The sequence below is a fragment of the Cervus canadensis genome, chromosome 21 (genome assembly GCF_019320065.1).
Source record: "Cervus canadensis isolate Bull #8, Minnesota chromosome 21, ASM1932006v1, whole genome shotgun sequence".
Classification (NCBI taxonomy): Eukaryota; Metazoa; Chordata; class Mammalia; order Artiodactyla; family Cervidae; genus Cervus; species Cervus canadensis.
The window spans coordinates 53,938,553-53,952,396 of NC_057406.1; the positions used below are offsets into that span (position 1 = coordinate 53,938,553).

A 13,844-nucleotide genomic window follows, 5' to 3' on the forward strand; every position below is an offset into this window, starting at 1 on the left:
CCTGGTTGAGATTCACACCTCATTATGAACGAGGTGTGCTGCCTCAGGTACAACCATCCCTATAGAGAAGAAGCCTGCCAAGGGGCTAAGACCACCAGGGAAGTCTCTGATAAACTCTTTAAATGAAGAGTTTAATATAGACTATTTACATTTAATATAATTACTGATACAGCTGTGCTTAATTTTACCATGTTGGTAAGCTGTCCTTTTGTCCATCTTTTCATTTACTCCCCTGTGCTCCCTTGTGCTCGGTCGCCCAGTCATGTCAGATTCTGTAGCCCCATGGATTATAGTCCTCCAGGTTCCTCTGTCCATGGGGTTTTGCAGCAAGAATACTGGATTGGCGTACCATTTCCTACTCAAGAGGATTTTCCAAACCTAGGGACCGAACCCTTGTCTCCTGAGTCTCCTGCATTGGCAGGCAGATTCTTTACCACTAGCACTACCTGGAAAGCCCTCTGTGCCCCCTAGCTACCTTTATTTGAATGAGAGATATTTTTAGAATTCCATTTAATATTCCTCTATTAACTTTTTAGAAATAGAACTTTGCTATTTTAGTCTACCTTCAAATAATATATTACAATTGAATGCTATTAAGAATTTACATATACTTTCATTTATCTTTTTCCTACCTTATGTGATCCTGCAATAAATTTTATTTCATATGTGTGTCAAGTCCCAAGATACTGGTATTATTCCCTACAATTTATCAATATTAGTTGGTTTTAATCTGTCAATGGTCTTCCAAAAATAAGACATATGAATGTACATGACTAAAAATAATGAAAGAAGAGGTCTTTTATATTTACCCATGTATTTAGTGCTCTTTCTTCTTTCCTACAGATCCTGTCTTTAGCCTAGAATTATTTTCTTTCGCCTAGCAGAATTTCCTTTAATATTAGTATTTTTTATAGTATAGATATGATGAGAAAAATTATTTCTGCTTTTTTGTGCCTAAAAATGCCTTCATTGTACCTTCTCTTTTTTAAAAAATGAATGTTTTTGCTAAGTAAACAGGGCTATTTCTAGTTTTTTAAAGCTGCCACTCCATTCTGTAAGAAAATATTGAACACTATTATCATGGTTCCCTGAATATAACTTTTATCCTCTAGCTGCTTATAAAATTTTCCATCTTTGGTTTTCAGTTAATTGATTATGATGTGACAAGATGTGATTTCCTTTTTATTTATGTTGTTTGGGGTCTGCTGAGCTTCTTGGCACTGTAGGTTGATACCTTCCATCAATTTTGGAAACTCAATTATCTCTTCAAATATTTTTTTTCTGTCCCAATCTCTTTCCCTCTTTTCTTTAGGTCTACAAGCACAGATATCTTAGGCCATTTTCTATTGTTCCAGAGATCTCAAACACCCTACTCCCCTTTTAAAAAATTTTTCCTTCTCTTTGTGCTTCAATTGGGATACAGACTGTCTTCAAGTTTACTGATCTTTTTTCCTGCTCTGTTCAATCCAGATATCCAATTAATGAATCCAATTAATGAATTCTTCATTTTGATAGTATGTTTCAGTTCTAAGATTTTATTTGGTCCTTTTTAATATTTTCCATTTCTGTATTAAATTACCATCTCTTCACATCGTTTTCCACCTCTTGACTAGATTCTCTACTATCCTTGTTGTTGTTCAGTAGCTCGGACATGTCCAATTCTTTGCGACCCATGAACTACAGCATGCCAAGTTTCCCTGTCCTTCACCATGTCCTGGAGTTTGCTCAAACTCATGTCCATTGAGTCAGTGATCCAGGCAGCTCATCCTCTATCATCCCCTTCTCCTCCTGCCTTCAATCTTTCTTAGTACCAGGGTCTTTTCTAATGAGTCGGTTCTTCATATCAGGTGGCCAAAGCATTGGAACTTCAGCATCAGTCCTTCTAATGAATATTCAGAGTTGATTTCCTTTAGGATTGACTGGTTTGATCTCCTTGCAGTCCAAGGGACTCTCAAAAATCTTCTCCAACACCACAGTTCAAAAGCATTAATTCTTCGGCGCTCAGCCTTCTTTATGGTCCAACTCTCACACCTGTACATGACTACTGGAAAAACCATAGCTTTGACTATACAGACCTTTGTCAGACCTCCACTATCTGTAGAATAACAATTGTAAAGTCCTTTTTTATCCTAATCCCAAGATCCGCATGAACTGTAGGACTGTTTCTGTTTCCTTTTACTTGAATGCAAGTTATATATACTTGCTTCTTCATGTGTCTCATAATTTGTGATCATATGACAGACAATGGTATAAAAGATTAGAGACAGAATAAACAATATTTATCTCTAGAAAAGTACAGAGTCTTTGCTCTGACTGACAGAAGTCAAATTGATGGAGTCTGTAATTGAGCTGGGTCTGGGCCTTGTTGCCGCTTTACTTACATTTCATTCACCACTGGCTTCAAATATTTTGAAGGCAGGCAGGATTCAGATTCTCCTTCAACAGAGCTTAAGATCTCAATAGTAACAAGACTCCAGCTGTCTCTCTCTGCTTTACAGCTCGGGCACTGGCTTTATAAACTATATGACATTTCTCTTTGCTTTGCTGTCTACCCAGCAGCTTTGCTTGCTGAGGATTTCTCTTTGTTTTCCAACCCTGTCCCCTAATTTTCTGCACTTTTGGAGGCATCTTTCTACACTGATGTCCTGTCGCCAGCTTCAGAGAACAGCTCCTTTGCACTAGGTGAATTCCTAGTGCATTTAAGAGGGATCCCTTTCAACCCTTCTGCTTCACCCCAGCCTTTGCCATGCTGCCACTGGTGCTCCATGAATGCACTGAAGAAAAGTACTGGAGAGTGGGTACAAACTTGCTCTGTGACTAGGGCTTCTTTTTTTTTTGACTAGGGCTTCTTGGAATTCTAATCTGCCATGTCAGCACACGTATTTATTACCACAAAGACTTTGGTAAAATTTCAACGAGTTTCTCTTTACTCTGAACTATGGTAAATTCCCTTCTCTTCCTGCTGTGATGCCAGGGGTGTAGCCATGTGTATCTTCTTTCCCATGAAAGGCCCATCATCTAATGGAACTTAATTTATTAGGTTTATTTGTGTCATCAACTCTCTAATAGGTTAAAAACAAACAAACAAAAACTCCATGATACTATGACATATTTACTTTCCTCACATTATTAAGATAGGAGTGAATGGTCTACTGCAACTCTGCACATTCTTAATCAGAAGTGGAAGTCTCTATCTACTCTTCACAGGTTTTATTTTTTATTTTTTAATATTTATTTATTTATTTGTCTGCACTGTGACTTAGTTGTGGCAAGCGGGATCTTTGGATGCAGCATGTGGGATCTAGTTCCATTACCAGGGATTGAACCCAGCCCCCCTGCATTGTGAGTGTGGAGTCTTAGTCACTGGACCATCATCAGGGAAGTCCCAGCATAGGTTTTATTTCAAGCAACACATGGTTAACCTTTGCATTTCAACAGTAAATATAACAATAAGATTGTTGTAGTATTAAAATATTTTCAAGTGAAATAAGTATACATTTCGCAATTTTAAGCACAAAGATTCCTATCTGTTTTTGTGTATCACAGTTATTTGTTTAACCACTCAGAAGGCATAATATGAACCATTAAATGGATATAAAGTTCTTACACAGTCACGAGTAATATTGTGAAAATAAGAAACATAAAATTGTAGAGCAAAACAAAGTTATAAATCACAAACTTCCTTGGAGAAAGCATTTAAAGTAGTATAATTACATTAAAAAGTGTTAACTCACAAAATAACCAAAATATAATGAAGGTAAAGGTCTAAAAATTTCTGTCCATCCATCCATTACCCCTTCCTTTATTAAATAAATCTAGCTTCAGGGTTTTAGACAGAATTTATATTTAAGGTTGCTAAATTTACTGCAGACTTCTCCCCTGAGCTCTGGAGTTGAATGACACTCAACAAACACATTCATATGTCCAAAAGGCATCTCAAACTTAAAATGTTAAAAATAATGAACTCCTAATTTTTCCCATGGCAAAGAAATGCAAAAAGGCAAAATGGTTGTCTGAGTAGGCCTTACAAATAGCTGTGAAAAGAAGAGAAGCGAAAAGCAAAGGAGAAAAGGAAAGATATTCCCATTTGAATGCAGAGTTCCAAAGACTAGTAAGGAGAGATAAGAAAGCCTTCCTCAGCGATCAATGCAAAGAAATAGAGGAAAACAACAGAATGGGAAAGACTAGAGATCTCTTCAAGAAAATTAGAGACACCAAGGGAACATTTCATGCAAAGATGGGTTCGATAAAGGACAGAAATGGTATGGACCTAACAGAAGCAGAAGATATTAAGAAGAGGTGGCAAGAATACACAGAAGAATTGTACAAAAAAGATCTTCACGACCCAGATAATCACGATGGTGTGATCACTCACCTAGAGCCAGACATCCTGGAATGTGAAGTCAAGTGGGCCTTAGAAAGCATCACTATGAACAAAGATAGTGGAGGTGATGGAATTCCAGTTGAGCTATTCCAAATACTAAGCATCACTATGAACAAAGATAGTGGAGGTGATGGAATTCCAGTTGAGCTATTCCAAATACTAAAAGATGATGCTATCAAAGTGCTGTACTCAATATGCCAGCAAATTTGGAAAACTCAGCAGTGGCCACAGGACTGGAAAAGATCAGCTTTCATTCCAATCCCTAAGAAAGGCAATGCCAAAGAATGCTCAAACTACCGCACAATTGCACTCATCTCACACGCTAGTAAAGTAATGCTCAAAATTCTCCAAGCCAGGCTTCAGCAATAAGTGAACCATGAACTTCCAGATGTTCAAGCTGGTTTTAGAAAAGGCAGAGGAACCAGAGATCAAATTGCCAACATCCAATGGATCACTGAAAAGCAAGAGAGTTCCAGAAAAAATCTATTTTCTGCTTTATTGACAATGCCAAAGCCTTTCACTGTGTGGATCACAATAAACTGTGGAAACTGAAAGAGATGGAAACACCAGACCACCTGACCCACCTATTGAGAAGCCTATATGCAGGTCAGGAAGCAACAGTTAGAACTGGACATGGAACAACAGACTGGTTCCAAATAGGAAAAGGAGTACGTCAAGGCTGTATATTGTCACCCTGCTTATTCAACTTATAGAGTACATCATGAGAAACGCTGGGCTGGAAGAAGCACAGGCTGGAATCAAGATTACCGGGAGAAATATCAATAAGATCAGTTATGCAGATGATACCACCCTCATGGCAGAAAGTGAACAGGAACTAAAAAGCCTCTTGATGAAAGTGAAAGAGGAGAGTGGAAAAGCTGGCTTAAAGCTCAACATTCACAAAACTAAGATCATGGCATCTGGTCCCATTACTTCATGGGAAATAGATGGGGAAACAGTGGAAGCAGTGTCAGACTTTGTTTTTTTGGGCTCCAAAATCACTGCAGATGGTGATTGCAGCCATGAAATTAAAAGACACTTACTCCTTGGAAGGAAAGTTATGACCAACCAGGACAGCATATTAAAAAGCAGAGACATTACTTTGCCAACAAAGGTCTGTCTAGTCAAGGCTATGGTTTTTCCAGTGGCCATGTATGGATGTGAGAGTTGGACTGTGAAGAAAGCTGAGCAATGAAGAATTGATGCTTTTGAACTGTGGTGTTGGAGAAGACTCTTGAGAGTCCCTTGGACTGCAAGGAGATCCAACCAGTCCATCCTAAAGGAGATCAGTCCTGGGTGTTCATTGAAAGGACTGATGCCAAAGCTGAAACTCCAGTACTTTGGCCACCTCATGTGAAGAGTTGACTCATTGGAAAAGACCCTGATGCTGGGAGGGATTGGGGGCAGGAGGAGAAGGGGACGACAGAGGATGAGATGGCTGGATGGCACCACCGACTCGATGGGCATGAGTTTGAGTAATCTCTGGGAGTTGGTGATGGACAGGGAGGCCTGGTGTCCTGCGGTTCATGGGGTTGTAAAGAGTCGGACACGACTGAACAACTGAACCGAACTGAACTGAATTTTTCCCTCAAGTTGTTTCTCCTAGAGTCTTCCTCATCTCACTGAATGGCAAACTACTGGGTCACTTGCCCAGACTAAAAACCTAGAAGCTATCCTTGACTCTCAAATACCACATATAAATAAACTCTATAGTCTCTATTTAAAAATATATTTAAAACCCTACCATTTCTCAACACCCCTACTGCTATTCTAGTCCTAGTCACCATCATCGTGTTTCTGTATAATTGCCTTGGGCCTCCTAATTGACCCTTCTGCTTAACTCTTTACAGCATTTCCATTCAATTTCTATTCTCTACAGCCAGAGTGATTCTTTTAAAATGTAAGTGAAATCATGTCACTCCTCTACTCAGTGATCTCCCGTGGCATCCCATTTCACTCAGAGTAAAAACCATAAAACATGGTAAAACCCTATGGTCTGGCTCCTGCAATCTCTCTGACCCCATCTCTTATTTTTGCTCACTGTGCTCTGGCTAGAGCACACTGGCCTCCTTGCTGTTCCTAAACAAGTCATGGGCCACATCTACACCAGGGCCTCTGTAACTGTGGCTCCCTCTGCCTGCGACACTCTTTCCCCGTGTTGCAGTTACTCAGTAGCTTAAAACAATGGATTAATTCTCCAAGACTCTCAGTTAACTAGATGGTTCTTCTGTTGGTCTCACCTGGGCTCACTCATGTGCCTGCAATCAGTGGGCAGCTTGGCTGGTACCAGATGACCTAAATGACCTCTATCATACATTTCAGGCCTTGGGGCTGGCTGCTGGTTGGCCCATTCTGTCTATAAGTGCGCGCATGCTTAGTTGCTCAGTCGTGCCTGACTCTTTGCAACCCCATGAACTGTAGCCCGCTAGGTTCCTCTCTCCATGGGACTTCCAAGGCAAGAATACTGGAGGAGGTTGTAATTTCCTACTCCAGGACATCTTCCTGACCCAGGGATTGAACCTGCATCTCTTGCATTTCCTGCATTGGCAGGAGGATTCTTTACTACTGAGTCACCTGGGAAGCCCCTCTCTACAGGTGGTCTCCCACAATTTGACATTCTAGCCCAGTCCTTACCCAGTACAAGGAGCATTCCAGTGGGCAAAGGCAGAAGCTGCAAGGTCGCTTGAAGTCTAGGATTTGGACTCCTTTGGCACTTAGTCAAAACAACATATAAGGCCAACCCAGATTTAAGGGAGTGGGGGGAAAAAAGTCTACCCTTTGATGAACAACTTGCAAAATTTTGTGGATTCAATATATCACACCCCAGATACCTGCATGGCTCAGTCTCTTCATACACTTGCTCAAATGTCACCACATCAGTGAGGCCTTCTATGACTCCATATAAATTAACTATCCTCCCCTCACCTTGGGACTTTCTTTCCCACATTTCATTTTAGCCTCTACCATCACCTGACATCACATATTTACTTTATTATTGGTCTCTTTCCCAGCACAGTGTAAGCTCTGTGAAGGCAGGCAATCTCTCTTTGGCTCACCATCATGCCCCTAGCACCCTGAACACTGTCGTGTGCACACAGCAGGTACTCAAGCACTACCTGACAAATGAATTCTCTTATTCAAATGAGCATGTACCACAAAACAATAAAGAATCCAAAGAATCCAAAATGGTGCAAAAAGCATAATACAAATTTAGGCATGTGAAATGTTAGTGGCAGAGGATGAGATGGTTAGATAGCATCACTGACTCAATGGACATGAATTTGAGCCAACTCCAGGAGACAGTGAAGGACAGGCAAGTCTAGTGTGCTACCCTAGCCCTAACCCTAATACAGTCCACGGGGTTGCAAACAGTCGGACGTGACTTAGTGACTGAACAACGTTAGTGGCTTTATATGTTCTTCTTTGATTTATTCTGTGATTTTGAACAAAACATTTTATTATGCTTCAATGTTTCCATCTATAAAGATTTAGACACATGTCTCTCGTTTCTTGGATCTAATGAGAATTTTTTACACCAATACTTTAAACTCTTCATAAAAAGTTTCTGCAGGCCCTAGAATATGCACTGCCTTAACAGCTTATCAGTCTGGCACCAAATGTAGACAATATAAGATTTAACTGCATAGTAATAATAATTTATGTAAGACACCTATGCTTAATAGTGTCATTCAAGTTTTGCCTAGGCTAATGTCTGCTAAGTTTATCATTCCCTCAGTAGAACATGAAAAAACTACAAGAAGTTTTAAAAAAAAAGCCATCTTGTCAGCTTACATTAAGTAGAATTTAACAGAAAAATTCTAAGTAGAAAACACATAAGAAAAAACAAGTTTATCAGATACAGGTGTGTGTAAATATATGCTTTTAAAAATGCTCTGGCCCCATTCCTAAATCTATTCAGTATAAACAGAATAAAACAAATAAATGCTATAGAGAGGGTGTACACTAGAGGAGACATCAGTACTAAAATCACTGTCACTATCCCATTAAATTAAAGGCACTGTTATCAGGTCTAAATCAGTTTTATCTCCAATGTGGGAAGGAGTTGAATTACTTACCCATTAAAAGTTCTCACTATTTGCTATACTAGAAAAATAAAACCAGAGACAATAATGTAAATGAGTCAGCAAGTTACTGACAAAAGAATCTTCCTCCTCAGAAAAACTGGGGGTGTAAGGGTCAGGGATAAGGAGACCTCCTTTTTATTGTACACACGCTTGGGCTCATTTCTGAAATACATGCATACAGTACCTCTAAACCAAAACAGTAAAAATAAAAACAATACAATAAAAAGAGGAATTAACTCCCTCTATGGTTCTGACATATTAAATAAATCTGAAAGTTTTCATAAAATATATTTCATATGGGCTATATCAGAATCAAATAATAAGCACTCTAGGTATAGTAATATATATTCATGTATCTGTATTTTATGGCCTTTGTAGAAACCATTGCCTCTCTGTCAAAGTGACAAGACAGGAAGCATAGCATCTAAATTCAGAAGATAGTCTGATCCAATAATGTGCTATTTCAGACAGAAGAAAGCTCAAAATAAAGAACACAAAAGACTCGCTTACTTAAACCATTTTTTTCAAAGCAGGTAGATAAATGTTTTGTTATTTTAAAGGTACTTAAAAATCCTCAAGATTCAATTTACTTATAATACATGGATTTAGATAGTGATGAAGCAGTTATTCACATATACTTTATACATATGAGCTGCTGATCAACTATTACCATTGTTCCTGATATACTTTCTTCTTAGAGCTCTTCATGTACCTAGGTTAAATTCTGACTAAGCAGCTATAGTAGTAAGAAAACTTAGTAAAATAAATTTTCACTAGCCACAACTGTTGCATTAGTCATGTACTAAACGTTAAAAATTTCTTTCATGCTGATGAAAAAAGGCAAGGTAGTGTTAATTGAATTCCCAGAACTGGGGATATTTCCACTCAGGAAAAGGAACTGTTCTCTTCTACATTCAAAATAGAAACAATGCTATTATTAAAATTTGATGAATCAAACTGTTGTAAGAAAAAAACAGATATACATTAGGAATTCTCACTGCAGTAAATAGGAAGGGATGAACTAAGCCAGGAAACTCAGCCTGAGCACTTCTATGAGCTACTTTTATGACCTTAGTCAGCTCATTTAATCTCCTTAGGACTAAATTTTTCATATGGACAAAAGGGGGGAAAATAAGATTAGGAGATCTTTAAGATTCTACCAAGTTAAAAAAAATTAGTTTTGTAGCATGTCAATTGTTATAGTCCTTTGACTCAGAAAGTCTTACAAGAGTTATCCCACAAATGTACTAGCAAATGTGAGCAAAGACATGTATATCTGAACAAGGACATTCACTGACAGCATAACTTGAATTAGCAAAAGGCCTGTGGAAAAACAACTAAGTGTTCACTAGAAAGCTAGTGAAAGAAATGATACCCTCAAAAAATAAAAAATAGAACACATATCATATGGTAATATAATCCAACAACTCTACTCCCAGTATTTATCTGAAGAAAACAAAGACACTAATTCAAAAAGATGTATGTACCTCAATGTTCACATCAGCATTATTTACAATAGCCAATATATGGAAGCAACCTAAGTGCCTGCCAACAGATGAATAACAATTTACACACACACACACACACACACACACACACACACACACACACACAGAAATATTACTCAGCCATAAAAAGAAAGAATGAAATCTTGCCATTTGCAACAGCATTGCAAATGGCAAGATCTTCAGGACACTTATGCTAAGTGATAATAACTTTGCATGGGGTATAATCAATAAAAATATTGAATCACTACGTTGTATACCTGAAATATAAATTATAAGTCAATAATAATTTTTTTAGAAAGAAACTATAGCATATCTACACAATGGAACACTATGAAGCCATTTAAAAGACTGAGAAAGTAACATGGAATAATATCCAAAATATATGATTATGTGAATAAAGCACGGCATAGAACGGTATACCAGCATGTTCTCATCTTGGTTTTAAAAACAGAGGATAGTAACACACACATAAACCACACAAATATATGTATATAAATACACATACATATATGCATTCTTCTTTATGCAAGGAATATTTCTAACACATACATAAGAAAGTGGTAGTAGCTGTTGCTTCTTGAGAGGGGAACTAGCAGTTTAAAGTAGAAGAAAGATTTAACTTTTCAATGTAAATCATTTTTTTCAGTCTGATTTCACACTGTCTGTGTAACATTTTCATTTAGAAAAAAATCCACATATATTTTATTTAAAAATTTTACATTTCCCATACTAAAATTTAAATTACCCCCCAAAACGTGTCTTCTCTGACAAAAGATTTTTCTTTTATGCAAAGATTTTTTCAATTACCTTGAAAAGCCGGGGAAACACATCTGCTGGTTGTCCACGAATCACAAATAGACGAGAGTTTAATTTTCGCAGATTGGCATCAAGGTCTTCAAGACATTGAAGCAAAAATCTAGAGAGAGGAAAATATTATATAAATTCTTCAAAATGTATATTTAGAAGATTTAAAGTAATAAAAAGTCATGCTATTCTAAAATTTGAAATGCCATCTCATCACCTTTTTTACCTCTTTATCATCTTCTAATTTCTAGCTGATATATAAATTACTGCTTCCAGAAACCATTCTTGTAAGTTTTAAAAATTATGGGACAAAAAAAAAATTATGGGACAAGTTTCTCAGTATTTTTAAATGAAGTTCCTAAATTAAATCACTAACTGCCATTAAATAATAGTGACTGTTAGCAAAGTTTAATTTGTAAACATAAAAATCTCATAAAGAAATAAAATAATTAAATGAATCAATCTCATTGTTTAAACTTGGTGAAATAAATCCAAGTTAATATAGAAGCCACCTTGAAAAACCTAGGACACCTTTGACTGGGAAAAAAAGAACACTTTTAACATCCTATTTAATCACTCTGAAAAAGTGAACGAGAATGTGAGCCCTTTATTAGGGGATGTTGTAATCATCTAAGAGAGAGGAGTAAAGTCCATTTTCAAATTTCTAATATAAAGAATCTGATAATGAATAGATGTTAAATTATGTGGCATTAACTCTCCAAGTGTAGAGAATACAAAATTAATTTTTTCATAAAAGGTTTCTGAGGAAGGTGGGGCTGTACATTTTTTCCAATGAAATTAGCATCAATAAGTCCTATGCCTAATAGATATCTCGGGAAATTCTGGGGTGGAGGCAGAAGACTGCTTACTTTGCATCTTACATTGTAAAGAAATGGGGCAGTCCACAAGAGCAAATCCAAAATAGATGTCACCCCTGGAAGGTTCAACCTCCTTTGCCTCATGTTAATTTTCTCTAAGATTTCATGTATATTCTGTTCCTCTCGACTCTGCTTCTTTTATGTTTTTCATTTTAAATATCTATCCATCTTTTCCACAGGCCTTGTGATCTTCCAGAATAATGACTATGCCTTACTTTTGAGGAGGAGTGGTTAAAATGAAAAGAAAGGCATATTTCAGAATCGCACTGATCAACATGGTAGCCACTAGGCATGTGTAGCCATTTAAACTAGTTAAAATTAAAATTTCAGTTCCTCAATCACACTTGCCATATATCAAGGCCTCTCAATAGCCACATGTGTGGCTAGTAGTGACCATATTGGACAGCACACGTGAAGAATGCTTCCATCATTATAGAAATTTCTATTGAACAGCACTGTTCTAGATTATTCAGAATAGATCATTTTGTTCTCTTTGCCCATTCCAATCCCATCATTTCACCAAGAAAGTCTTGTTAATTTTCTACAGATGTAGTGATTAAGTGACATCAATATAACTAATCAAATCTGATATTCTTTCCCCTTAGGAGTCATCATCTCTATGGGCTTAAGGAGTCAGAGTGCTATATTCACAAGGGTGTTAAAGACATCCCATCATTTTACCTTAGGAAGTCTAACAGTTGTCCTTCAAGAAACAGGAAATAAACATTTATATACTCACATTTATATTACACCAAATCTTCTTTTTGTCTTGGTTTACAGTCACCTCCCTAATACACCATCCTCAACGCTCAAACTACCACACAATTGCACTCATCTCACATGCTAGCCAAGTAACGTTCAAAATTCTCCAAGCCAGGCTTCAACAGTACGTGAACCATGAACTTCCAGATGTTCAAGCTGGATTTAGAAAAGGCAGAGGAACCAGAGATCAAATTGTCAACATCCACTGGATCATCAAAAAAGCGAGACAGTTCCGAGACAAACATCTACTTCTGTTTTATTGACTATGCCAAAGCCTTTGTGTGGATCACAATAAATTGTGGTAAATTCTTAGAGAGATGGGAATACCAGACCACCTGACCTGCCTCCTGAGAAATCTGTATGCAGGTCAAGAAGCAACAGTTAGAACTGGACATGGAACAACAGACTGGTTCCAAATAGGAAAAGGAGTACGTCAAGGCTGTATATTGTCACCTTGCTTATTTAACTTATATGCAGAGTACATCATGAGAAACACTGGGCTGGATGAAGCACAAGCTGGAATCAAGATTGCTGGGAGAAATATCAATAGCCTCAGATATGCAGATGATACCACCCTTATGGCAGAGAGAGAAGAAGAACTAAAGAGCCTCTTGATAAAGTGAAAGAGGAGAGTGAAAAAGTTGGCTTAAAGCTCAACATTCAGAAAACTAAGATCATGGCATCTGGTCCTATCACTTCATGGCAAACAGATGGGGAAAAAATGGCAACAATGAGAGACTTTATGTTTTGGGGGCTCCAAAATCACTGCAGATGGTGACTGCAGCCATAAAATTAAAAGATGCTGGCTCCTTGGAAGAAAAGTTATGACCAACCTAGACAGCATATTAAAAAGCAGAGACATTACTTTGCCAACAAAGGTCTGTCTAGTTGAAGCTATGGTTTTTCCAGTAGTCATGGAAGGATGTGAAATTTGGACTATAAAGAAAGTTGAGTGCCGAAGAATTGATGCTTTCGAACTGTGGTGTTGGAGAGGACTCTTGAGAGTCCCTTGGACAGCAAGGAGGTCCAACCAGTCCATCCTGAAGGAAATCAGCCCTGAATATTCACTGGAAGGACTAATGCTGAAACTCCAATACTTTGGCCACCTGATGTGAAGAGCTGACTCATTGGAAAAGACCCTGATACTGGGAAAGATTGAAGGCAGGAGGAGAAGGGGACATTAGAGAATGAGATAGTTGGATGGCAACACCGACTCAATGGACATGAGTTTGAGTAAGCTCCCGGAGTTGGTGATGGACAGGGAGACCTGGCGTGCTGCAGTCCATGGGGTCGCAAAGAGTCAGACATGACTGAGCAACTGAACTGAACTGATCCCAACCCACCACTACCAATGCGTAAATCATTTGGGGAGAATATTGTTGCTGACTATTGTTGTTAAAACAATATAAATGCATCTAAGTTT

The 13,844-nt window shown here is 37.9% G+C and overlaps 1 protein-coding gene across 2 annotated transcripts in view; it reads right to left on the minus strand.

Annotated features, from left to right (window-relative positions):
- The window catches only part of CRY1 (cryptochrome circadian regulator 1), an 86,188-nt gene that overhangs the window by 19,355 nt on the left and 52,989 nt on the right, over positions 1-13,844 (minus strand). For both annotated transcript variants that reach the window (XM_043439820.1, XM_043439819.1), the window contains exon 2: positions 10,785-10,893. In XM_043439820.1, coding sequence (XP_043295755.1) covers positions 10,785-10,893 — 109 coding nt within the window. The remainder of the gene's footprint in view (positions 1-10,784; positions 10,894-13,844) is intronic.